The 25,644-nt window shown below is 47.5% G+C and overlaps 2 protein-coding genes across 10 annotated transcripts in view; one reads left to right on the forward strand and one right to left on the reverse strand.

Annotated features, from left to right (window-relative positions):
• Positions 1-14,862, reverse strand: part of ANKRD27 (ankyrin repeat domain 27) — a 59,381-nt gene extending 44,519 nt beyond the window's left edge. Inside the window, exons 1-5 of one of the 9 annotated variants that reach the window (XM_061173262.1) lie at positions 14,761-14,860; positions 13,298-13,375; positions 8,045-8,117; positions 7,758-7,889; positions 501-611 (exon numbers count right to left, since the gene is read on the reverse strand). In XM_061173262.1, the coding sequence (XP_061029245.1) occupies positions 501-611; positions 7,758-7,859 (213 nt within the window). In that variant the 5' untranslated portion in view covers positions 7,860-7,889; positions 8,045-8,117; positions 13,298-13,375; positions 14,761-14,860. Of the gene's footprint in view, positions 1-500; positions 612-7,757; positions 7,890-8,044; positions 8,118-13,163; positions 13,376-14,444; positions 14,625-14,760 lie in introns of those variants that run through there. The other 8 variants (XM_061173261.1, XM_061173265.1, XM_061173267.1 and 5 more) reach the window with 8 other exon arrangements.
• A 257-nt stretch (positions 14,863-15,119) lies between these two features.
• RGS9BP (regulator of G protein signaling 9 binding protein) lies at positions 15,120-17,782 on the forward strand. Its single transcript, XM_061172807.1, has one exon. The coding sequence runs from the start codon at positions 15,978-15,980 to the stop codon at positions 16,683-16,685; it is 708 nt and encodes a 235-aa protein (XP_061028790.1). The 5' UTR covers positions 15,120-15,977; the 3' UTR covers positions 16,686-17,782.
• Positions 17,783-25,644: the final 7,862 nt, after the last annotated feature.

Raw genomic sequence — 25,644 nt, forward strand, 5'->3', positions numbered from 1 at the left:
AGATAGACAGATGGATAGATGGGGATAGGGGTGAGGAAATAAAACAGATGTGGCCAAAATGCTAACAGTTGACCAATCTGGGCAGAAAGGTATGGGAGAGTTCTCTATACCTTACTGAAACTTTCTATAGGTTTGAGACGATTTCAAAACAAAAAATTCTTAAATTAGAAATTCATCCCTGATCCCAAGGGCACTGGGGATAAACAGCTTGCTCTGACAGGGCCTCTCTGGGGAGGTGTCCCAGCCACTCCCCGACTCCCCAGCAGAAGACCCCGTGGGCTGAGGGAGAGGTGCCCGGCCCCGCCTCACCTCCTGGCTGCAGCCAGGACCCTGCTCCCCACCGCCAGCTCCTCCGCCCTCAAAGGTAGCTGGGCTGCTGTGGTATCAAAGCCATCATGTAACACAGACGTGAAAGGGTGAGAAGCAGGATCCTCTCCCCTCCCCCACTCCCAAACACTGAGTGAGTGGCCCTGGATGACCCACAAGAAACGAAAGAATACCTTTCCATTTAAGGTCTGAAAGTGTTCTTCCACTGGGATCAAAATATAGGACTCAAACTGACAAGTAGACTGAACACTGCCTGACAGGCTTCCTTTGCAGGGTACTAACACCTGGAAAAAAAAAAATTAGGGTGAACACTCAAGAGACGTGTCATTTACAAATTCAGCGGAACACGAGGCATCCAAAGACGCTCCAACGGAACTGCCATGGGGACCTGCTGGCAGAGAGACCCTCTGGGTCACTGGCCAAAGGGGCAGCAGCTGATCTGCTGTCACTGTGGAAGCTGAGGCCCACACCCAGCCGAGGGAGGCAGCACACGCCTCTTCCATCCCGGGGCCTCAGACCGGAGGGCTCACTCCCACCCCGCTGGGCTCTCCCTGCAGCTACCCCAGGGGCCCCCTGTCCTCAGCAGGCTCAGGAATGATTCCAGATGAAGAAACGATAGTTCGGAAAGTACGGAAAAGTGAAACTAAAAAATCACACGGAATCCCACCACCTGAATGAGAAATGCAGCACAATGAAGACAGTTTCCTTCCCGTCTTCTTTCTATGCTTTTTTAAGCTGAACTGTGATCACAGTTTGTTTTACCAGCCACAGAAATACCGTTTCCTATTGCAGGCTGCCACCTGCACCAGAGATGTCTCAGGTGCCAGACTGTGTCTCTGGGGCAGGCTCAACCTGAAATGTGAATTTTGGTCCCACCGTGGCCACCATGCTGACCGGGCGCCAGCTTCTTTGCTCAACGCAGCAAAGGCAAGGAGCTGCCCTGGCAACCACACGTGGATCTGTGCTTGGCCCAGGGACTCAACGTTTAAGAGGAATCTCTCAGATTCAAGTGCACCTGGAAGACGACGACCAAAGTGGTGAAGTCCCTCAGAGCCCCAGCTCCTAAAGCATCCTGGCACAAGGCAAGCAGCTTCTGCACTATCCCCACTGTACAGACAAGGAAACTGAGGCTCAAGGAAGTGCAGCAACTTGTCCAGGGGCACGCAGCCAGTGAGTGACAGAGCCAGGACTCAAACTCCTGCCCCCCACCTCACCACAGCCCCGTCCTGTGGCCTCCTGCAGGCCAGTGCTGGGAGCAGGGAGCACAGCCCAGCATCTGCTAGAGTTTCCTCTGTGAAGACACCATGAAACTCTGGGGCCTTCAAGAGCAGTTGTCATTAGGAGCTTCCTCAGGCAGGTCAGAAAGAGCTTCTCTCCCCACGAGGGATACGCCAATTGCTCACAGCAGAAAAGGGAGGCCCTCGTTGATGGAAGATCACAACTGTCTATGAAGCGGGCTTGCCCCTCTGCAAAAAATCAAGACTGAATCAGACCCAGAGCTAGACTTAACTACCAAGTTCAGGAAATACAGAGACCAGAGGACCATGGTAAACACCACCACAGGGCTGCAACCAGCAAAAGCCAGAAGGCAGGAAACTCCACAGGATGAATGACCTTGATACTTGAATTGTAAGGAAAGAAGGAAAACGAGGAAAGTGGGGCTTATAGTTAAACAAACAGACTGTGGTGATGATTTCACAAGTCTACACACATGTCAAAATGGATCCAGTTTTACACACTGAGTAGGTACAGTTTAGTTGTTCTTCTCAAAGTTTAGCTCAATAAAGTTAGGAGGAAAAGAGATTTAAAAGGCATATCAAGCAACAAAAATTTACTGTATAGCACAGGGAACTACATTCAATATCTTGTAATAACCTATAATGGAAAAGAATCTGAAAATATATATATATATATAACTCAATCACTTTGCTATACACCTAAAACTAACATAATACTGTAAATCAAGTATACATCAATTTTTTTAAAAAAGGCCTACCAATCCAGAATAATGTGTGGATCACCTTTGGATTCTGATTTAAACAAACCAACTGGAAAACAAACAAAAAAAAATTATGAGACAATCTGGCAAATTTCCACAGTGACTAGACATTTGACCACAGTAAGGAGTTATTGAGGAATTTTTTAGCTGTGATAATGGTATGTGATTTTTTTTTAAGTCCTTATCATTTAAAACTACATTCCTACATATTTACAGATGAAATCACATGATTACCTTATATAATTTTCTGGAATCTGCTTCAAAATGATCCCCTGGCTAAGGGGAGAGGGCAGCAGGGATAGAAGTGAGATGTGCTGGCGTCCGAGCCGGGCACTGCGGAAGCTGAGTGATGGGGGGGTTGGGTGCATTGTATGATTTGTTCCACTTGTACATGTTTGAAATTAAACATAATAATTTTTTTTTTAATTTTCAGATAGCCAACTTTATTCAACTAATTATTAAAATTTGAGTTTGGTTTTTCTGTTTTTTCTTCATTCAATATTCATGACACTGGGCACTGTTGGAGATACAGTGCTTTGTCCTCATGGACATTACATTCTAAGTGGAGGATACAGATTTCTGAATAATAAAACACATATTCCATGTATCAGTTAGTTCTATGCAGAAAATAAAGCAGAATATCAGGACAGAGAATGACTGGAGTGGGGCAAGGGTTCGCTAACGCAGGTAGAGTGGTTAGGGAGGTCTCTGAGGAAGTGGCTTTTGAGCAAGGAATGGATGAAGAGAAGGAACCACCAACTAAAGATCTAAGGGAAGAACATTTTTGTCAGAAGAAAGCATGTGCAAAGGTCCTGACGTGGGAATGGGCTTGGTGGTAGCAGATGTGGAATGAGAAATGGGGGAGAAAAACATAAAAATTTTAAATGTTAACGAAAGTGCAACTTAAAGAAAGAAACGGGAGGCCCTCAGGTATGAGCCAGAACTGAGAAACGGCCTCAAGGTTCCTAGGTGGCCTCAAGGCAGCCGTGAACACAGAAAGAAGATTTTGGAAACCCGAGGGTTGGCCCCAGGCCAGGGGACAGCATGAACCAGGCCTAGGGGATGTTTACGCAGGCCAAGTGATTGCCCCACTCCAGCTCAATGGATGAGAGTCACATAGTCCCATCTGAGGAAGGGCCTCCGAGGGACCAGCAACTTCTGAGGTGCTTCAGAGACACCCCACCCGTCCCCACCACACCTGTGACTGCGTTCTGTGAGCCTGTTTACCACACCTTCTCCGCCTCCTTAGCTTGAATAAGGCATGACCGGCTCCTGCTTCACTGGATCCCCATCACCAAGCACACTGCTCACCATACGGTAGGTGCCAATCAATATCTGTTGAGTGCACTGGGGGCCTCCAATTTCAGGGACTCCCCCAAAGTTTTCAGGCCCACAATGCTGCCCGGAGCATTTCATTGCAAGCACAAGCCAGGGCTGGCTCTCTGTGGCCCCATCCATCTCCACCAGGATCCTGCTGAGACCGGGGTGAGGAAGCCAGCCACGGAGGAGCGGGGTGGAGCAGCTATGAAGCCGCCCTCCGGAGACAGGGCCAGGTGCCTGGGGGCTCTCGTGAGATGGAGGTTCAGACTACCTCTGGAACAGAGGTCATGGAGTTGGTTTTGTTTGTTTGTTTGTTTTTTTATTTGTCTGCGTTGGGTCTTGGTTGTTGCGCGCAGGCTTCCTCTAGTTGCAGCGAGCGGGGGCTACTCTTCGTTGCAGTGTGTGGGCTTCTCATTGCGGTGGCTTCTATTGTTGCAGAGCACGGGCTCTAGGCACGCGAGCTTCAGTAGTTGTGGCTCACGGGCTCTAGAGCACAGGCTCAGTAGTTGTGGCGCATGGGCTTAGTTGCTCCACGGCATGTGGGATTTTCCCAGACCAGGGCTCGAACCCATGTCCCCTGCATTGGCAGGCGGATTCTTAACCACTGCGCCACCAGGGAAGTCCCGAGATCATGGAGTTTTAACAGCCGGTGTGGAGGACACAAACTTTACAGTGACCAAGCAGACCATAAGTTAGGGACCTACTCAGTTCAGAGCTTAACAATAAAATTTTTTATGATAGCCCATTTATAAAATTTTTTTAGTAAGTAATAGTCATTAAAGAAAAGAAAGAATAAAAGCAAGAAGCAGCATTAGTCTTATTACCCCAGGGTGCCCTCCTGACTCCTCCCCAGGCTGGGTCAGCCACTCCCCAGGAGCCCATGACCACCTCTGTCCTAATACTCATCCCTCTGCGCTGCAAATGGCCTGTTTCTGGGATTCCCTGAAGGCATGCTGTGTTCCCCATTCATCCGTGTGACCCTGCAAACCCAGCACAGTGCCTAGATGTTCAATGTCTGTCACCTGAATCTGTACTAAACAAATCCTGAGAACTGGAATTTGGACCTCAGCACCCTTAGCTGAGCTGTATGGGTATTTACTGGAAAGTCAGTTCTCTGGAACGTGGAAGCCACTGCTGCTGGGTTCTCAGGCTAGCCCTCAGAAGCCTGAGTACCCCATAATTAGAGGGCCACAATAAAAGGACCAAATTTAATCCCCTTTTGTCATTTTTGTTTTTCCTACAGGCAAATGGACCCACCCACAATCCACCAGGGAAACCTAGAGAACTTTTGCCAAAGCTCCATGAACAAGAGACCCAGGGGTACAGCAGGCCTGCCCAGCTGGCTCTGAAAAAGCCACGGTGCATAATAGCTGGATGGTTACAAGAACAGGTGACCATGAGAAGCAGTGTGTGGGTGTCACAGGCCTCTGGGATTGGAATGGGGGGACGTTGGGAGAGGAGCCTCCGCGGATCAGTCAGAGAGCGGATGGTGGAGGACATGGAGGCAGTCCCATCAAAGGCGGCCAAACCCGAGGAGGGGATGGGGCAGGTGAGGGGCCAGCCAACCTCCACCCTCAGCTGTCGTGTGAGGGCGAGGCCCAAGCTCGGCTTGCAGGGGGAAGGGGGAAGGCGGTTAACCCTGGGGGTACACACATTCAAAAGTTGTGACTTCACATTTTTAAAGTCCAGTAAAGGACTCTAATCCCCAGGGAAGATTCAGGGGCCGCCGAACTTGGCCCAAAGGCCAAGCCCCATGGAAGGAAATTCAGCATTCACCTGCTGAGGTCACATGGGTCCTTCAGCGGTGGCAGAAAGGATGAGCGCTCTTCTAGAGGCCACTGGGATACTCTACTTTTTCATTCAACCAACGGACACAGAAGGAGCACTAGGACAGATTAGACAGGGATGAGCCGGGGCTCCATCACACGGCCAGCAGTTGGCCGGAGCTAGTCACCAACACCTGGCCAGGCTGAGCAGGATGGCGAGAGCTAGCTCCTTCCCACAGCTGACCTGTGCTGGGGCGTTGGCCTTGCTGATTCTCGAGTCCACTGAACGAGGCCAAGGAAGGCCCGAAATCTAGTGCTGCCCAATGTGGGCCCCAAGCAGCCCCTCATGGATCTCAGTGGGGGCTGCAGTAAGGGGCCTAGGGCACCACTGGAATGCAGGATGACACAGCTTAAGAAGCATCTCTCTGCAAATTTCCTGAGCTGTTTTGCAGATGTGAACCACGCCGCCCCGCAAATGGAAGAACTACTAGAGGACCATGAGCACATAGCCCAGGCCTCCTGGAGCCTAAGGACTGATAACCCCTGTGACACCACCCTGCTGCCTCACCATCAGCCAATCAGAGAACTGTGTACAAGCTGATCACATACCATTCGACCCCCCCCCCCCGCCCCCACCCCCTGCCTTTAAAAATGCTTTGCCAAAACCCTTCGGGGAGCTCGAGGCTTTTCAGTGCATGAGCCACCTTGTCTCTTTGCGTGGGCTTGCAATAAACCTTCTGCTCCAAAAAAAAAAAAAAAGCACCTCTCATTCCTCGGTGTACCTGAAAGGAAGGTGACCAAAGTGATTCAAAATTCTCTTTTTGCTAAAGTGAACTCAATTGAGTTTTCACTACTTGCAGCTGTAAAAGCACCTACTGGGCAACAGGAACCGTGCTATGGGATGGCGACACAGTGATGAGCAAGACAGACAGGTCCCCAGGGCTTCCTGAGAAAGAACAGCAGGGTCTGCAGTGCAGCATTTTAAAAAGAGAAAGTTACATATGATGACACACTCTTATCTAGACAATATTTTTTTTAAATATCATAGAACAAAGATGGGAAGGAAGTATTTCCCAAGTTGGGTCAGGCCCTCCCAGTTAACATGATGGCTTGGCATCCTCTACTTTTTCTCTGCGACACTTACCATAATTAGTAAATATGTACCCACAGTGTGACCGTCTCTCCCACTAGAATTTCAGCTCCATGAGGGTAAAGATCATGATGCCTATTCATAGTTTTGGCTGAGTCCCCACATCAAACATAGTGCCTTGCATACAGCAGCATTTAATAGCTACTGTGAAATGAACGGATGACAGTGAATGCCTTTGGTGAGCTTTATGAGATTTTTATTTTCTTCTTTGGAAACAGCTCTATTCTCTAATTTTTTTTTATAACGAAGTTTATGACTTCTAAAATCCAAAGTAAAAGAATTCTGGGAAAAAGATATTAATCACAAAACCAATCATAAAAACAAGAAGGGACTTGAAAAAAAAATCAGGTTTCTGAGGGCAGAGGGTTGGACTGGGTATGGGGAAAAGCCAGTTCCAAGCTTGCAGAGAAACCCGAGTTAACTGATTTCTCCATTGGTTCAAATCCTCAGCCGCCTGACACACCTAAGATCGTATCACATGGCAAGAGAAGCAGGAACACAAGTAGGAGAAGAAAAGAGGACAACGCAGGAAAAGAAGAGGGCCCAAGGCAGATGGGTGGCACAAAGGCGCCCAGCTCGCTGTGTCCCACGGTGTGTAAGTAAGATGCCTGCCAAGTTCACCAATCTGGGAACCAGAAAGACCTGCAGCACAGGGCCTGCCCTCCCTCCAGGCAGCAGAATATGGTTTCTCTCTTCTCTTGCTCCTGTTCCCTGGCTGCTCCTGTAGGCTTCTGAGGTTGTGGCCTCTATTACAAAAGTTCTCTCGGTTCTTTCTCTTTAGGAAATGCCTTTGAAGGCGACATACATGTGTGTGTATATCCTATGGGAGTGAGCACCCATCTCACAGACAAGGAGGAATATGATTTCTGTCCTGAAGAAGCCCTCCTGATCCCCATGGAAACAAGAGAAACAGAGATGAATACCGTGAGACCAGTGACAACAGGGGCTGAGAGTTCAGAGAAAGGATTACACCCTGGGCTGGTGCAGTCCCAGGAGGCTGCCTGGAGGAAGCAGCTTGGGGCGGTCCCTCTCTGCTCGTTCACATACCGAGCATGGTCTAGGGCTTGGTGCACTTAGCAGGCCTGTACCTGACTCCCTCTAAACTTAACTGAAGTCTACCATATTTGTGGCCTTGTCAGCACTGCTTGGTCCAAGCCTAGTGGAGAAGGACCACACTCGGGATCAATGCACTTACAATGCCACGGGTTTGGGCCACCTTGTTGCACAAGTCAGGACGCCACTTTTGAAGAGCCAGATAGAAGGGATTTTTCAGGAGGTCCTCATCATACAGAGCCATATGGACTTCAGATGGGGCAAAAAGAGTCTCCTGGGACGAGAGAGGAAAAAGCAGTAAATGACCACTTTCAGAATGACCTAACACATAAAAGTCCTGATCTAACAATTTCTAAAAAGTATCCCTGACACATATTACTTTACACTACAGACCTAACACGTCATCAGGAAAGATCAAAGATAACCCACCAATTCCAAGATGACTTTTTTTACAGGTTAAATGTATAAATTATGTTCAGAAAATCTTCTTGACTCCAAGTCACTGCAAAAGTAAAAAATAGCTGTTTTTAGAACATCATACATGACCCAAATTATAACATTTTAAAGATATGCATATGTTTTTAATGAAATATTTTTACCATACAGAAAAGTAGAGTAATAATGCTAACCTACCACCCAGAATTACCGAATCTTACCACTTTGCCATATTTGCCTCAGATTTTCTTTTCAGAAATAAAGTATATCAGAGTAGACTGGATCCCCCATGTGCCCCTCCCCATCCCATTCTCTCCTCCCCTTTCAGAGGCAACCACTATCCTGAAGTGGTTTCTATATCCTTCTTGCTCATGTTTGTACTCCTTTTTAAACTCATGTATTCATAAATAATATAAAATCTTGTTTTTAAAAATATTTATTTATTTTTTATTTTTTGGCTGTGTTGGGTCTTTGTTGCTGTGCACAGGCTTTCTCTAGTTGTGGTGAGCAGGAGCTACTCTTTGTTGCGGTGCATGGGCTTCGCATTGTGGTGGCTTCTCTTGTTGCAGAGCACGGGCTCTAGGTGTGCGGGCTTCAGTAGTTGTGGCACGCAGGCTCAGTAGTTGTGGCTTGCGGGCTCTAGAGCGCAGGCTAAGTAGTTGTGGCGCACGGGATTAGTTGCTCCACACACGGCATGTGGGATCTTCCCGGACCAGGGCTCGAACCCGTGTCCCCTGCATTGGCAGGCGGATTCTTAACCACTGCACCACCAGAGAAGTCCTAAAGTCTTGTTTTATGGGCTCCAAAATCTACATAAATGGTATCACACTATAAGTAGTTTGGAACATACGCTTTTCAATCACCATTATGTTTTCAAGTTCTAGCCGTGCTGATCCATACAGCTCCCATTCATTCACTAACTTCTGCTGTACAGTATTAAGTGAACATGACACAATTTATTTATCTAATATCCTATACTTAAGTTGCTTCCACATTTTCACAATTAAAAACAATGCTAAAATGAACGCTCTTATACCCTTATGTATAAAATTACTTGGTTATTCCTAATTCTTTATGATATCACATGAACTAGAGTCAGCTTATCAATTCCATGAAAATTCCTATTGGGATTTTTATTGGAACTGTACTAAATTTATGGACTGGAGAGTCAACGTCTTTATAATAATGAATCTTATCATCCATGAACATGGTATGTCTTTCCACCTTCATCCTCTTTTATGTCCTCCAATTAAATTTTCTTCATTAAAGATCATAGATCATATAAAACTTTTATTAGACATTATTTATATATTCTGTATAGATTTGCTCCTGTTGTGAATGGGGCCTCCAGTGCCCCTGGTCTGTTCCCCTTACCATACATCAGTGTGGTTTTACTGAACTGTGAGAGAGGAATATGAAAAATGGGCACAGAAAAGAAGTCAGAGTTTTAGCCATGTCATTTCACCTCTCTTAGCCTCCATCTCAGTCTGTACAATGGAGAATATGAATACCTGTCTTGCAGGATTCCCATTTACATGCTACCTTCACTATTTTTGCCACACTGCACACCAATGTACTGCCACTTTCTGCTAGCCCACATGGTGCCTTTGTGAGAATTACAAAAAGGCACCCCATCTTCCCAGTAGGTACAGTCCTGTGCCAGGGCACATGGCTTAGTAAGCAACTCATAGGCTATATATCAGCCTAGTTTGCCAACACCTCTCCTCCCCTGGGCAGGACACCTGTGCAATAAATAACCTGTACAGTTGTACACAATGGCCCTATTGTTAATGTTTGACATTTTCCTTTAAACACCTACTCCCATTTAAAATTTATTTGTAAAAGAACCCTTATTACTACTTTAAATGGAAAAATAGTATCACTTCCCATTAAGATCATCTTAAAATTAAACATTATAAATCCAATTGACATTATTTAAAATCTGGCTACATACCACTGCCTGCCAAAGGTTCTGAACTTGAGCCTGAGGCTTCTTCTCTTCATTAAAAGAAGAAAATTAGCAACTATTAAAGAGCATCAAGTAAACTTACCCTTGATACAATCAGATGAATGAAATATGAGTGAAAAACTGAATTACTTTCTCATTATGTAACAGTATTCCCAAACACCTCTTTGGGAAAACACCAGAACAGTATGCATAAGTGCATTATGAATTCTATTCCTTATAGCTAATGTTAAAAACAGCCACCATTTGAGAGCATCCTTGGTCAGGCACTGTGATGACGTCTATACATCCTCATCCCATTTTAATGTTCACAATAACTATAGATAATTAACTATAACTAATGCTCACAATAACCATAGGTATCATTAGCCCCACGTCACAGATGAAGAAACTGAGGGTCAGCTGGCCAACTCCAGGTTAGACAGCTGTCAGAATTTATTCTAACACCCATCCCTTTAACCACTACATTCATCATGTAAAATAATTATGCCTGGATTAGGGGTTATTTCATGAGCCACAGATGCACAGACTCCACACTTCATTTCTCCTAAAGGAAAAGTCCCCATGACAGCCACACAGGCTCAGCATCAAATTCTCTTGGCCTGGTCCAGCCTGAGCCGTCTTAGCTGCAGGCCATCCTGGGGACTGCCTAAAGAAGGCCCCTGAGCTCCCTGCAGATCCTCTTAGGGAGAAAAGCCTAGCATGAAAATGGCTACGTATAATCAATCCCTTCACAGGCCCCAGCTCTGCAACCATTCAGGTATTTGAATTGTTGAATTCAATTATTACTGGAACCCAGATAATCCTTTTATGAGTCTCTACCAGAACAACTGGATAATATAATTTTGCTAGGACAGAGTCACAAGCAAACAAAATTCTTCCTGGTTCCCGACACAGCTGGTTCTACATGGCGGAGCACAAAAGTAAAGATGCCTTACATAAAAACCACATGAGAAACAGGATGCGACAAGGTCAGACTAAAGCTGGGAAGGGACACTCCTCCTTGCTCCTCAGACAAGATGCTGGCAGAGCACCAACACCCCTGCCCCCAAGATGGGCTTTGATGGAGGAACTAACCACCTAACTGGGAAGCAAGAAGAGTTAAAAAATAATAATAATAAAACAAAACAAAAACAGAACAGTGCCAGGAGAGGTAAGGACGAGATAGAGAAGGGAGCAACAGGGAAGGGGTTGGGGTGGGGAGTGTGGGAGGCATCCTTGGCAAGGACCAGAGCAGGGCCAAAGGGTCGGGAGGTGGGAACAGGTTCCTGGTGAGCATAGAAAACTCAAGAATAAACTTTTTTTGACTAGATGTGAAAATGAGCTCTGAGAAATAATAAGAATCCAAACACAGCAGGTCAGAGAGGGGCAGCATGGGAAGGGAAGGGCCCTGAATGCCACATTAAAACATTCAGTTCAAATGCATGAATGGTGTAAACACACAAGACTCTCAGCAAGCATTGCTGGTGAATGAGATGGAGCTGGCTGGTTTTCAATCCAAGTCATATGCTTTCTCTTGGACATCAGTCTCCTGGATGCCAATGACTGGATCCTCTGTCCAGGAGTAGGGATTCAGAGACCTCTGTCCAGCACTGTTCTCGACCTTTCTGTCCCAGTGTTAAAATATGTAATAATGTTTAATGCCAGAGTTGAATTCTTATATAGGGGTACATGCTTTAAAATAATCTGACAAGTTTACTTGCAAGAATCGGTTTTATATTTTAAAATACTGAATAACATGTAAAGTAAACTGACTTTTCCTTGTAAAAGTGGAAAGACATGTGAATCCTCATATATAAAACTCCTTAAAAAAAAAAAATTCCACCCCTTCCTAAGTGCAAATGATGGGATGATTTATAGAAAATCCAGTGAAGTTAGTCAGAGATACCAAATAACCCTGCACGTGAGTTATCTGAGGTTACTTTGAACAAGACAGCCAAGTGAGGCCTCAGACCGGTTCTGGGCATTTTAGGAGGTGGTGTGCACTCGTGGTTTTGTGGTCTTCAACCGTCCTGCCAGCCCGGATGAGTCTGGGTTGTCAGGGACCATCTGGTGACAGTGTGCAGCCTGGCTCAGCAGAATCCAGCCCAGGAAAGTCTGCACCTCCCAGAGATGCACTCCCTGCTGAAATCTCACTGCTGTGGCTTCTCCTGCCCTGCCAGGGCCCTGACCAAAGACCCCGACCAGGCATATTCTCCAACTGGCTTAATTTGTGACTCAGAAGGAAAAGGCCAAAAGGGAAAACTTTTTATACATCTATGTTTAATACCAAATGGAAGCAATTTTATGATGTAACGTGTGGTATTACAGTCACTTGTGTCCTTCTGGCCTGTAATGTCTATGGCTCCTGTCCATATGTCTCTCAAAGCTCTTCTTCAAAGCACTATGAAGCCTCGCTGCCCGGCTCACTGCAGGCATGCAGTAACTGCTGGTCCACTTGAACAAAATGATAGTGACGTGTTAGAAAAAGATCAAGCTCCCAGGAAGGGATCATCTCTCACAGGAGCTGGAAATCCCCAGCCCAGACGCAGGGGAGGGTGAGGGGCTGGCCCCAGGCGGTCCTGCAGGCACTGGCAAAAAGCCATAAAAACGAACACGCTCAGAGCTGGCTAAACACAGTGACTGCTGGAATGTGGAGGATCACGGTAGGAGAGAAGGCCTCAGGGCTGGAAGAGGGGTGTGACCACTCACAGAGCGGGGAAGTTTGGAGAAGCATAACTGCCCCTCGGAATGCCACTCCATCACCCTGCTCCTAGAATTGCAGGGGAGCCACCAGCACCCACGTCCCTGCCAGTATTTTGGGCAGGAGGGCAGGAACTTCAAGGACCACTGCTCAGTGTCTGTCGGATGTGGAAGCAACCTCAGGACAAATCATGTCCAATTGTTCGGGTCTGAATCCTTTCTAGATCTGGTATCTATCATCGCATGGTCACATTCCCCTGCTCCCCTAGGAAAGGAGGACATTACCGGACACCCACCTAATCCTGGCACTTCATAAACAGAGGGACAGGCCGGACAGAAACACTAACAGAGGCAGACATGTGAAGAACAAAGCCCCAGCAGCCGCCCTCATGAGGGCAACACAGTCCAAGAGCCACAAGGAGGCACAATCAAGACCTTGACCCAAGGCCCTATGCAGACACTTACTGCTGCTCTCCCCGCAGAGCTGCCAGGTGGGATTATTTCCGGTGACAAGCCAAGGTGAGGAGAACTCACCCAAGGTGTCCACCCAGCTTCAGCAGCCCAACTGCTTTCCTGCCACTAGGGCTCGTGAGAAGTACCTGTGTCTCCTCCCATCCTGCACTTCTCCCTCCGAGGCCTACAGGCCCTGCCTCTTGATTCACCGCAAACCTGTCCACCTGAAAGACACAAAGTGATCTTTCCAACACTGATGTCTGTGCAGGATTCTTCAGTGACTTCCCCTCCACTCCCTACCAGATGAACTCTCAACTTCTCTGCTGGGCATGGAGGGTCTCTCACTCCTGGCCTCCTGCCCACCTCTGCAGCTTCATCTCCCTCTGCTGTCCCCAGAGCTCCCCAAAGAGATGTGCTCTCCCTCCTTTTACCCATTTTGTCCTAAAAACTACTCTTCGTCTGTTAAGGCCCCATTTGGCCCATAGGTGGCTGACACCCTCCACCTCAGAGAATGGCCAAGGGCCAGAGCACCACCCAACCCTGGCCACAAACCACCAGTGAAACAACCAATTAAAGGACAGACTGCTGAGTGAGAGCGAGCCCTGAACCTAGCGCTCTGGACCCCGGAAGGCTGCCTCAACACCAGGCCCGGCAAGGCGGCATGGAAATGTAAATATCCTGCTAATATCTGCCGCTCTTCTCTAGGGCTGGTGGGAGGGTACATTACTTAATCAAAATAGGGGCCTCTCTCCCTAAAACCCACAAACTTGGAAAATTCCAGCTCGCATGGCAAACTAGTAGTCCCTACAGTCTCCCCTGCCCCTCATTCCCTGAATGTCCTAAATCCTCAATGAAGACGCGCCACTTGCTCTCGTGGCCCTGCACGGGCCGCAAGTGCCCACGTCCCCAGCACCTCCAGGGGCGGCCAGAGCGGCACGGCCTTGCTCTCGAGCCTATGGGCAGTCCATTTTCAACGAAAAGAACTGAACAGACCCAGAGTCCGGAACACCTCTTGGTGCTTCATAGTTTTCCTGGGGAAATCTTTACCCAGCAGGAAGACGAGACCCCGCTCCATGAGAGGCAGGCTAGCAGGGATTCCCTCCTCTCTCCCCCGCGCTTTCATTACCGCGGGGACCACGACAGCTCGACCCGAGGCTCCGGACCCCCACCCCCACCCTCCCCTCCACCCGCCCCGCCAGGCCTCCCTTAAACCGCAGAAACCACCCAGCCCGTGAGCGACAGCCCTGCCCACTGCCCCCACGTCTGACCTCCCGGGATCCCGGACCTGCTGACCTGTCCTGGAGCCGCGGGAGTCAGAGGGCACATTCTTCGCCAACCCCACCCCTAGCCCCGCAAACACACCAGAGGGGCAGAGCGAGCCCGGTTTAGGACAGGAGCCGGAGAGCGCGGGCGGGGCAGTCCACCTGGCGATGGGCCGGGGCCCTGGGGGCCACCCGGAGACCGCCAGCCCAGCTTGGGGCGCCGGCTGAGGAAAGGAAAGAGCCCCTCCCCCTTCAAGCTCCGGGGCCCCGCCCGGCCTCTGGGCCCCCAGGCGCAGCAGTCCCGAGGGAAGGAGGGCGCGGGAGGAGACAGGAGGGAGGACACTTACTTAAAAGGCTACATAGTTGCACTCCCCGCTCCTCCCAGAGCTGCGCCGACCCCTCCCGGCCCCTCGGTTCAGACCTCAGGCCCACCACCCCAACGCGGCGGATCTGCTCCACCGCCCACCCCCGTTGGGCGGAGCCGCGCCTCGAGATCTCTGGTCAGCCCAATGAGAGGTCGCCTTTATTCAGAGTGACGCGTGCGCAGAGCAATCATTGAGTCCGCCCAGCCGGGGGTGGGGCTCAGGCGGCACACAGCACTTCCTACTCAGGCTGGACCGGCCCAGAGCCACCGACTGCGCGTGCCCGGAACGGGAGTGGGCGGGGCCGAGCGCAGATCTGATCCAAGGGGTAGGGTCCAAGCTCTGTTGCTGGAAAGCGGGGCTGGACTAGGAAGGGGAAATTCTGGGAGCCGTCCCGCCCCGCAGATCGCCCTTTACTGCTCGTTTTGGGAGACGGAGGTGCCCAGTCCTACGAGGCATACCACTCCGTCGCTGGCAGGGTCTCAGAGCTGGCGGTGGCCATCCGTGCCCGACTGAGTCAGGGTACCTGGGTTCTAGCCCCTTCACTTGCATGGACGTGGCGTGATCTTAGCCGCCTTTTTTTTTATCGAGCCTCAGTTTCCCCTTCCGTAAAATAGAGAAGGATTGGATCTGACGAGCGCTAATATTCCAGACCGTAATGGGGTGCGGAGGGGGTGATGGGGACCTACACGTGACCTCCCGCGTGGGGCCCCGCCCATCCCTGGTCCAGGGGATGGAAGCGCCCAGCGAGGACGGGAGGGGGTGGGCGGATCCTAAGAAACCCGACCCGGCCGCCCTTGGCAGCAGCTAAGGCGGAGGGCGCGGCTCCGCGGCCGGCTAGCCCTGGCGACTGCACCAGAGGAGGATGGCGACCGCAACCCGGGCTTCGCAGGTGGCTACCGTGGAGGCGAGGGCTGCGCAGAGATTCGGCGTGTGACTAGGAGCGCACCTGGGGAGGATGGACGAGGGGATGGGAAACAGCTAACGGGGCTCTCTCTCCGCGCCGAGTCCGCGGAAGCGCACGTCGTGGATCCTGAGCGGCTCTGTCGACAGCAGCGGCAGCGCCTAGCTCGTCTCAGGCCATGAGGAGTGCTCGGGCCGCCTGGCCAGGGGACGCCGTCGGGGCTGGCTTTGTCCTGCTGCGCTGAGGGCGTGAGGCTGAGAGGGGCGCAGGCGGCCGTGCTGCGCCGGAGAGCAGCGCCATGACGAAGGAGGAGTGCAAGGCACTACTGGACGCGCTCAATAAGGCGACTGCATGCTACCACCACCTGGTGCTGACCATCGGCGGCTCCGCGGACTCGCAGAACCTGCGAGAGGAGCTGCAGAAGACGCGCCAGAAGGCGCAGGAGCTGGCGGTGGCCATCCGCGCCCGACTGACAGCTCCGCTGCGCGACCGGGGCCTGGGCGCCGAGGAACGCGCCGAGTTCGAGCGCCTCTGGGTGGCCTTCTCCGGCTGCCTGGACCTGCTGGAAGCGGACATGCGGCGTGCGCTGACCTTGAGCACCGAGTTTCCGTTGCATGCGCCGCGGCGGCCGCTCGTGCGTACCGGGGTGGAAGGCGGCGCCGCGAGCGTAGCGGCGCGCGCCCTGAGCGCCCGCAGCCTGCGGCACGAGGCGGAGCGCGGCTTCGACGTGGAAGACCTTCACCAGCTGGAGCGGGAGATCCTTCAGGTGGGCGAGATGATCCAGGATATGGAGATGAAGGTCAACGTGCCCCGCTGGACGGTGCAGGCCCGGCAGGCGGCAGGCGCCGAGCTCCTGGCTAGCGCCGGCGTCTCCTCGTTGCGCGGTGTGTCCGTAGAACAGCGCACGGGGCCCTGCGACCTGAGCAAGGCCCTGGCCGCCACCATCTTCAGCGCCGTGCTGCTGGCAGCTGTGGCCTTGGCCGTGTGTGTGGCGAAGCTGAGCTGACCCGTACGCGAACGACCTCCGCCGCCACTACTCGCTACCCGGGGACACCCCTCGGAGAACATCTGCAACCGCCAGGACTAGGGATGGGAGTGGGATCTGGCATGTTTAAGGGGAGCGGTTCTAAAACCCTGCGTGTGTACGTGTATGTTTATACGCGCGTTTAAAGCACACATCTGCCTGGGCAGAACATGGCTTCCTCTTGATGGCCCGGGAGGAGTTAAATTTGCGCGGGCCACCGGGTCATTACCGCTAATGTATGCAGGAGCTTTATCCCCTATTAATAGAAAACCGTTCGTAGTGACCCGAGATTCCTCCGAGTTAATAGGTTACCGCCTGTGCTGCGGGGGCGTGTTTACACTGAGTCTGAGCTTGGTGTCCCCACCCCTGCCGGTGAGTCCCATTCTCCGGGTGGGGCAGTTTGGAAAGAGGGTGAGGTGAAATGAAGTGTGTTTTGGCCTGTGTGTGTGTGTTGGTTTTGTTTCCTAGACAAGAAAACAAATTGCAATAAGAGGTAAGCAGTTTTTATTACCTTAATCCTTTGGGGCCTAAGCTTAGGAGAGTGTGCAAATAGAAGTTCATGCAACGTGCTTTCTTTTAGCACACGATTACACACTTCTGCACACCCTTGCCTATTGAAAAGGGCTCTGCCCAGTCAGCCTGGAAGGGGTGCAAGCTTTAGGAAGCGTCACCGGCTATCTAAACAGGCACTTTCTCCTTGGTTGGGGCTTATTTTTGTTCCAGAACTAGACTAGAGTTTTTTATCCTCCTTTGGGGGAGGGCTGGGGAATCCTCTTTGGAGCCCTTAATCCTGTCTATCCCTTGGAATTTGCTTGCTGGCCAGTAAGAGAGCTGGCTTTGGAGGGAGCTGCACAGCTCCCTGACCTGGACACTGACCCCTGAGAGGGTCAAGTGGCATCACTGGGCACAGAGGTCTTGAGCCAATTAGCCCTGAGACTGGGTTAGAACCTAACAGCTATAACTTCAAATTTAAGGAGATTAAAAAAAAAAAAAAATCATTTGTTAGAAAAATCCTGTAGCCACATTGTGTACTGTCAAAGCTGATTTTTTAATAAAGGACATTTGGCGACGAATTCATACGGGTGCCAATGAGTCATACACAGTGTCTTTACTTATATACTTAGATTGCTAAACATACATCTCCAACTATTTTTAAAATCTGTCTTCTTAAGGCAGGAGATCATAGCATAAACTACTGGAACCACAGATGTAGATGACAGAAGTTAGGTGGCCCTAGCCTCTTTGTGGCAGTAAATAAGGAAATGTGGAAAACACCTTAGGTCCCAGGCTGGAATTTGCCTGAGCACTGCCACCAGCTCCCACCTGTGGATCAGAGAGAGCCTTGTTGGGGAAGTAAGGCTGAGAAAACAGATGCGTTTAACTCTGAAGGTAGTTTGGAATAAAACCCAGAGATTGGTTTGGCTGAAAAGTGACATGGATTTTTTTTTTTTTTCTCTCTTTTTAACCCCAGAAGTGAGAAAGGGGACTAGGAGGAGGGAATTGGCAATTTTTCACAAGGGCAGTTTGGAGGGTCAAGGGTCAGAAGCAAATAGCAGCAGTAGTGCTGTCTGGGCACCCACTCCGACGGGCCACCCTCCCAGCCTTGATCACCCACTCTCACTCCCACTCCTCCTGAGCACACAGATTCCAGTACTGTAGATAGTGAAAGCAGAGGATCTGTTTGTGTGTTTCTGTGATAATGGTTTTAAAAGAGCCACGAAGTCTTAAGCCGATTAAGAGTTCTATAACAATAACTAATAAAAGGAACTCCTTCTGCTTCATCCAGTCTGGGTGACTGAATTGGGCCATGTCAAATTCTTTTTACACCTGCCTTCCCAGGGTACCTTCAGAAATGACATAGAAAGTTTTCTAACTCCCCTCTTCCTCATCCCACATGCAACACAACACAGAATCTCTGTCACCTTCCCCAAAGTCTCATTTCTTTCAGGCAAGAGGAGGCTGGGGGGACTTCCCTGGTGGCTCAGTGGATAAGAATCCACCTGCCATTGCAGGGGACACGGGTTCGATCCCTGGTCCAGGAAGATCCCATGTGCTGTGGAGCAACTAAGCCCGTGCGCCACAACTAGTGAGCCTGTGCTCTAGAGCCCGCAGACCACAACTACTGAGCCCAAGTGCTGCAACTACTGAAGCCCTTGCACCTAGAGCCCATGCTCCGCAAAAAGAGTGGCCACCACAATGAGAAGCCCGCGCACTACAACGAAGACCCAATGCAGCCAAAAATAAATAAAATTAAATCTTTAAAAAAAAAAAAGAAAAAGAGGAGGCTGGGGCATATTGTGACCCAGTGTTGGAAAATATCCCTAAATACATTCTACTGTCTCTAAAACTGTGATTCTTTGTCCTTATCAACGAGTTTTGGTTCATGATTCATCAGAATCTATTAAAGAAACAACCCATCAGAAGTTGTGTAATCCATTGCTTCTCTACCTTTTGGCTAAGATCAAGTGTGGAAGTTGGGTAATCCATAGAGATCAATTGGGACAAGCAAATTTTTTTGTTTTCACTCTTTCCACCCACTTGGCAGATCCTTGAGTATTTACTTACATGTGCAATCAGATGTGTACCTGATTCTGAGAATCCTCTGCTTACTGAAATTAGTGATAAAAGTATTGCACACACACCAAAAAAGCTGAATTACAATAAACATATTTATCCTGTGCACATGTTAACCTAAACAACTCTTTGAAAATGTTAAGCATTTGTAATATTTGGCATTATTTGGAGTTATAACATTGCCTAACAGGACTTTTGCTATATGATGTAAGCAAAATCACTTTCTGCTTGAGCAATAGGCTGCTCAATAGCAGCAATATCTCCCTGCTCTCATTTCTATGTATAATTCAAGAGGTTGCTTTCTGGTAGAAGCCTGATTCAATTTAGATGTTGGATATCAAAGTCATTAATTTTCTAAAAATATTTGTTATGATCTTATACCATGATACAAGTGATTTAAAAATTACAAGTATTTAATATAGGGTATATATGATAATGGTCAGTGTTAGAGTCTACTTTCCTAAATTAAAGGTACAAGTTAAAGGATACATCTTTACCTCAAAAGTTAAGTGCTATTATAAATCTCTTGTAAAGTTAATACCTGTAAGAGGAAACATGCCTGGCTTCTCTTTTGGGAAAAATAGCACAGCTTTATCTGATACTGAGAAGACAAGAACTTGGAACGCCAAGGCACTTATCACGGGAACTTTCAACTATTCCTATTAGAAAAAAACAGAAAACATGATAATGTTTGTAGAAGAAAAATATGCCTGGCAAATTCTTTTTTCTGTTCTCTAAGAATGTATGCTTTTAAATGCCACAAGGGAAAATATTTTTGGTAAGTCAAATTAGAGCATAAACTTCACGATTTACCTAAGGGTTACAGTAAGCTACGTAAGAGATGTGTGCTGTCCAATGACTAAAAAGCAGTCTGGGTTGAAGAGAGTTCTAGTTTGCATGAGGACCCTGATCATGCTGCATTTTCCTTTTCAATGTGCACATTGATACATTTTTAGCTACACAGTTACTTCTCAGAATTCAGTTCTCTGTTCTGTAATGAATGTTTGTGAAGGGTACAAGCCCCAAAGTGTGAGCCTGTAAGGCAGGCTAAGAAAGAAAAGTGCTGTAGGACTGGCCTCTGCCTTCCTTTGGGGAATGCCTCCTCCTGCAACGTGGGACCAGCTGTGATGGGCAGGGCTCTGCCTTTCTCTCCAAGTACCTCAGACAAGTCACTGACCTCCCTGTGCCTCACTTCCCTCATCTGTGAAATGGGTGGGGGATGGGGGTGGGGGCCGACTGATTAACTCAAAGATCCCTTACAGGGCTTAAAACATTTAACAGAATGCAGTTCAACAGAAAAGGGTTGTTTTGTTTGTCTGGGGTTTTGGTGGGGAGGGGGTTGTCATTGTTGGTTTTGGTGTGTATGGAAACGGAATCTTTGTCTAAAATTGGTCTGTTGGTAAAATTCCATACGAATTTTAAAAATCAGAATGAACTAAGCTTACTGTGATTTTAGTTCACATCAGAATTAGTGTCTGGACTTAAAAGCAAATTTGTATAAATGCTACTTATTTATAGTGTTTAAATTAGATTAGGAATTTAAATTCAGACTCTAAGTCTGAGTCCAAGAAAGCCTAGTGTTTATTAAACAGTTTGTTTTACCCAGCAATCTAAACTGATTCTGGTAAATTACAGATGTGAAATCCCATCATTTGTCATGGAGTCTAAGAGAATCCTATTCTGTAACCTGGTGCCCTCAGAAGTATAATTGCATTGGCTGCCTGATGTTGGGAAACTAGCACAGCATGGGCTGTTTTGTATGTGGCAACAGATCTTAGTTGGAATTAAATGCTCCGTGTCTACTGTTTGAATGACACGTCTAACTAAATGGCTATTAATAATTAAAAATTAAAGATAACGTGCAGCATTTATAACTTAGTTGAAAAAGGCACCCCCAAATGATTCGGCTATCATCTCTTACGATTTTTTAAGATATTCTTAATCTTCTTCATGCACATTTAAATTGAAGTGAATATCCTGATCAACATATTTACCCTTCACATATTTCGTTACATAAAGAGATGTTCAGAAAGACTCCAGGATTATAAATCTCCAAGTGCTTTTCTACAATACAATTATACTCATCTTTTAATGCAGGATGGAATCCAGGAAGAATAGTAGGTCTCCACATAAACGATCTTTGGCTGTGGTCAATGTAGATCAAAGTCATGTTCAAATACTGTTTCTTTGGCTCTTAGGAACTGACCGAAGGTGCAGGAACTGACCACATGCTGCAGCCTTCTGTCCATGAGCGCAAGACGGATTTCTGGAAAAGCATTCCTCTCTTTCATTTACTTATTTTCATCTCATTACACAGAGGATTGTGGGTGTTTTCATTGCAGTACTGTGAGATCTTGGGCATCCTGCTTCTTTGGTGTTTCAGTTTAGAATGTTATAACCTTAAGGCTTATATGACAAACGTAAATAAGCCAAATGAGAACTCCTGTTGGCAAAACGATTTTCAAGAGTCCTTCTAACATGCTGTTGTCAGAAAGCAAATTTGAATGTCCTTTGTCTGTAGGTATGTGTTAGGCACATAGAGAAGATCTAAGAGGAAATATACAGAAATGAAAATGTATGTTAAGGTGGTGGAATTATGCATGGTATTTTTTCAATATATTTTTACTTAATATTGTTACATTGTTTTTACAATAAAAGTTTGAATGCTCTTATCATCTAGAAAATATTAGTTATTAAAATATAAATTTTAACAGTTAGGGTCTCATTTATAATGAGAAACAATTTCAGAACACACCCCCCCTTCCCCACCCCGCCAGGCGCCACAGACAGACAAAGCAAAGCTTTTGGAATCTTACCTGCAGGGAATCAGAAGCACGTTTTGAAATGCAGCATCAAGACAGAATAGCATCGAGGTTAGGAGCATTGACTATGGAATAGGGTACCCCTGAGTTCAGATCCATTCTTATTGAAGATTTTCATTAATCTCCCTGACCTCAATTTCCTTATCCTTACAATGGGAGTAATAATAGGGTATACTTCATAGGGATATTGAGATAAGACTTTTTTCAGGCACAGGGTTCAATAAATGTTGACTGCCTAAAATGGGACGGTTGGGCAAAAGAAGCAATATATATGAAAACATTAACTTTCTATAACTTAGGTAAAATCTGCTGGAAATCATTTTGAAGATTAAAACTAGATAAACTTGTCAATGAAAGAAGGTATGTAATAAAAAGGTCAAGGTTACAGAGGGAAATTCAGGTTGATCTAGAAGTTGGAATCTGTACATTTTTAAAGTCAAACTTATTGAGGTATAATTTAAATACAGTAACATTCACCCTTCTTAGGTGTGCAGTTTTGAGTTTTGACAAATATGTACAACCATGTATCCACCGCTGCAATCAAGATACAGAATGTTTTCATCACCACCCAAAAGTTCCCGCATGTCCTTTGTAGGCAATCCTTTCCTCTCACCCCAGGATCTGGCAACCACTGATCTGATTTCTGTCCCTACAGTGTTGCCTTCTCCAGAATGTCACCTAAGTGGAATCTATGCATTTTTGAGAAAACATATTGTGAACCTTTTCTAAACCCTTTTCAAAAAACATTTTGAGAAATCATTTTTATGTGATGATTCTTGGTGCACTGGATGTTGCTGGTCATTCATAGGTGAATTCCATTTAACTGCAGTGACATGCCTTCGTTTCTAGGCAGGTTGAACAAACTCTCCTGCTACTGTGGATTCTTCAAGCTGAAGTCATCTCTCCATGGCTAGCCCCCGCATTCTCTTCCTTTCTTTTTCCACTGAAAAACTTGATAAATAATGGATAACAGAAATGAATTTGGGCTCAATGAAGTAGAGATTGAAATAAAAGTCCACTTGGAGCTATGGGTAAGAAACAATATGACATGTTTGGAAAGTTGTTTTTTTTTCTTTCAGGATCATGCATGTTCTGATAAATCAAATAAGAACATTTCTTATTGTAAAGATAGCTGGGGAAGACCAGACCAGTGGAACATAAGAACCAAGACTCAAGTGTCCTTCTCTGAAGTCAGCAACTGTTGTCATAAACAAAGTGACTCAACTCTTGTGATCAAGTGGCACATGGTAACTGCTAGCCCTAGTAGGGGATGGTTGGGTGCACTTACTGTCAGGCCTGGGGTAGCTGGCACTGTGCCCCTGGCAGAACAGGGCAGGGCAGGACACTCGGAGGACACGCCAATAGGTCTGGAGACAGATTCCAACCAACACTTGCTGCACATGTGACCTTAAATAAATCACAATCAACTGCCTTTCCATATCTCTTGCCCATTTTCTACACAATTGGAGGTTTTTTCTTCTCAGTCCTTTGTGATAAGCATTAGCGATAATTTTCTCAGTTTATTATATCTTGGACTTTCTTATGGTGTCTTTTGTCATAATAAAGTTATAAATATGCATGGTGTGTCAAATTGATCAATCTTTTCCCTTATGCTTCTAGATTTTGAGTCAAAGACTATAGAGGAATTTACCTGTTTTCTCCTAATGCTTCGATGGTTTTTTATCCACTGTGGTAGCCAGCCTCCAAGATGACCACCAGTGGTCCCCACCACCTGGTGTTTTCATGTAGTCCCCTCTCACACGGAATAGAGCTGACCAGTGTAACAATAGGATATTGTGGAAATGATGGAATGTGACTCCTGAGGCTGAGTCAGGAAATGCATCATGACTTCTTCCTTCCTCTCTCTTGGAATCATTAACTACCATGTCTCAAAGACATCCAAGCAGCACTATGGAGAGGCCAATATGGTGAGGAACTGAGGCCTCTGGCCAACAGCCATATGAGTGAGCCATTGTAGAAATGGATCCCTCAGCCCCTAATCAAGCCCCAGCTGACACGCTCACCACAATCTCATGGGAAATACTGAGACAGAACAACCCAGCTAAGATGCTCTTGAAATCGTGATCCACAGAAACTGTGAGATAATAAATGTTTATTGTTTGAAGCCACCGACTTTTCAACCTCCCAAGCTAAAACTTTAATTCTTTCTTTTCCCTTGCTCTGCATATTCAACCAATTACCACATTACCTCAAGTCTACCTCCTAAATACTCTCTAGTGAATCATTCCCTTCTTCCCACCTCATCCCCTCTTCACAGCCACTCTCCTAGTTTAGACCCTCACCATTTCTTCCCCAGCACATTCCACGGGCCTCCAGAACAGCCCCATCCAATTGAGTCATCATGCTGTTGTCAGGGTGACCTTTGAAGATATGAACTTAATCATGTCACCACGTTTTATGGCTTCCCATGGCTTAAAGCACTGAAATCACCTGGAGAAGTTGGGGGATTGTTAAAAACACAGGCTCCAGGGTGTCATCCTAGACTCCACAATAGATTGTGAAGTGATTGTCTCAGAGCAGAGAGCCATGCAGTGGGAAAGCAGATAAGGGAGGGGTCCCTAATTGTGGATTATGTAGAGACTCAAGATGGATGAAATTTGGCAGACTCCACCCCCCTCCCCCAACCTGCCAGTACATGTGTGCTCCCTTGGCCTCTTGTGTGTTTTTCTAAACATGTGGTCTTGTTTCCTGTTTCTGGGATGCGGTCAATACACAGGGATCTGCATCTTTAGAAAATGATGCCAACAAAAATCAACCTAAATACTGCTGGTGCCATCTCTGGATTCTCCCCCAGGGAATATCCCACATTAAAATGATAGTTCGAAAATGAGGCTCAACAGTAGTCTATATGCTCATCCGGACACATAACAAATGCGTGATCAACTATAATAGCAATTGTGGAGAAACCGTTGGTAACTAATAAGGAGCTATAAAAGAGAAGACTGCTTTAACAGGCTCTTTCTGAAGGTGGAGCAGAGCGAAATTTCCATCTCTAGGCTTGGATTAAAATTCTCCCACGAAAGTGGAAATTATCCAATGACCTAAGATGCTTAAGGTGTTCCCAGGTGCCCTGACAATAAAAGGTGTCCAGATCACAAGATAGGAGCTTGTCTGGGGATTCAAGGAGGACCTGTCACACTCAGACTGTGCAGTGTGAAATTTGTAATTTGGTATCTGGTTCATGCATCAGTTTCTCATTGCTGGGGTTCATGTGAGCCTGCAAAGCTCGGACACCTAGCCCTTGGACGCCCCCCTCATCCACCCCCACCCCACCCCCCCGCCAAAGGAAACAAACCCTCTTTGTTTAATCGAGAAAGTCCTAGTTCTCAGGTTTTGGTCGGGGAGGTGTCACCAGGCCTAGGTTTGCATCGCACTTTTACCTCGACAGGTCATTGTGCGATCATAAGCATTCCTGCTCTTGGTCCAAGTGTCCTGAGTGAGGGTGTTGAGGCCCTCCTAGCAAGCGGCTGTGACAGCCCTTGCCCCGCGAGAGTGACCCGGCTGGGAACAAGGGCACTCGAGGC

The sequence above is a fragment of the Eubalaena glacialis genome, chromosome 18 (assembly GCF_028564815.1).
Source record: "Eubalaena glacialis isolate mEubGla1 chromosome 18, mEubGla1.1.hap2.+ XY, whole genome shotgun sequence".
Taxonomy (NCBI): Eukaryota; Metazoa; Chordata; class Mammalia; order Artiodactyla; family Balaenidae; genus Eubalaena; species Eubalaena glacialis.

Excerpts from the sequence above, each read along its gene's own strand:
- RGS9BP (XM_061172807.1), top strand. The coding sequence starts at position 15,978 with ATGACGAAGGAGGAGTGCAAGGCACTACTGGACGCGCTCAATAAGGCG.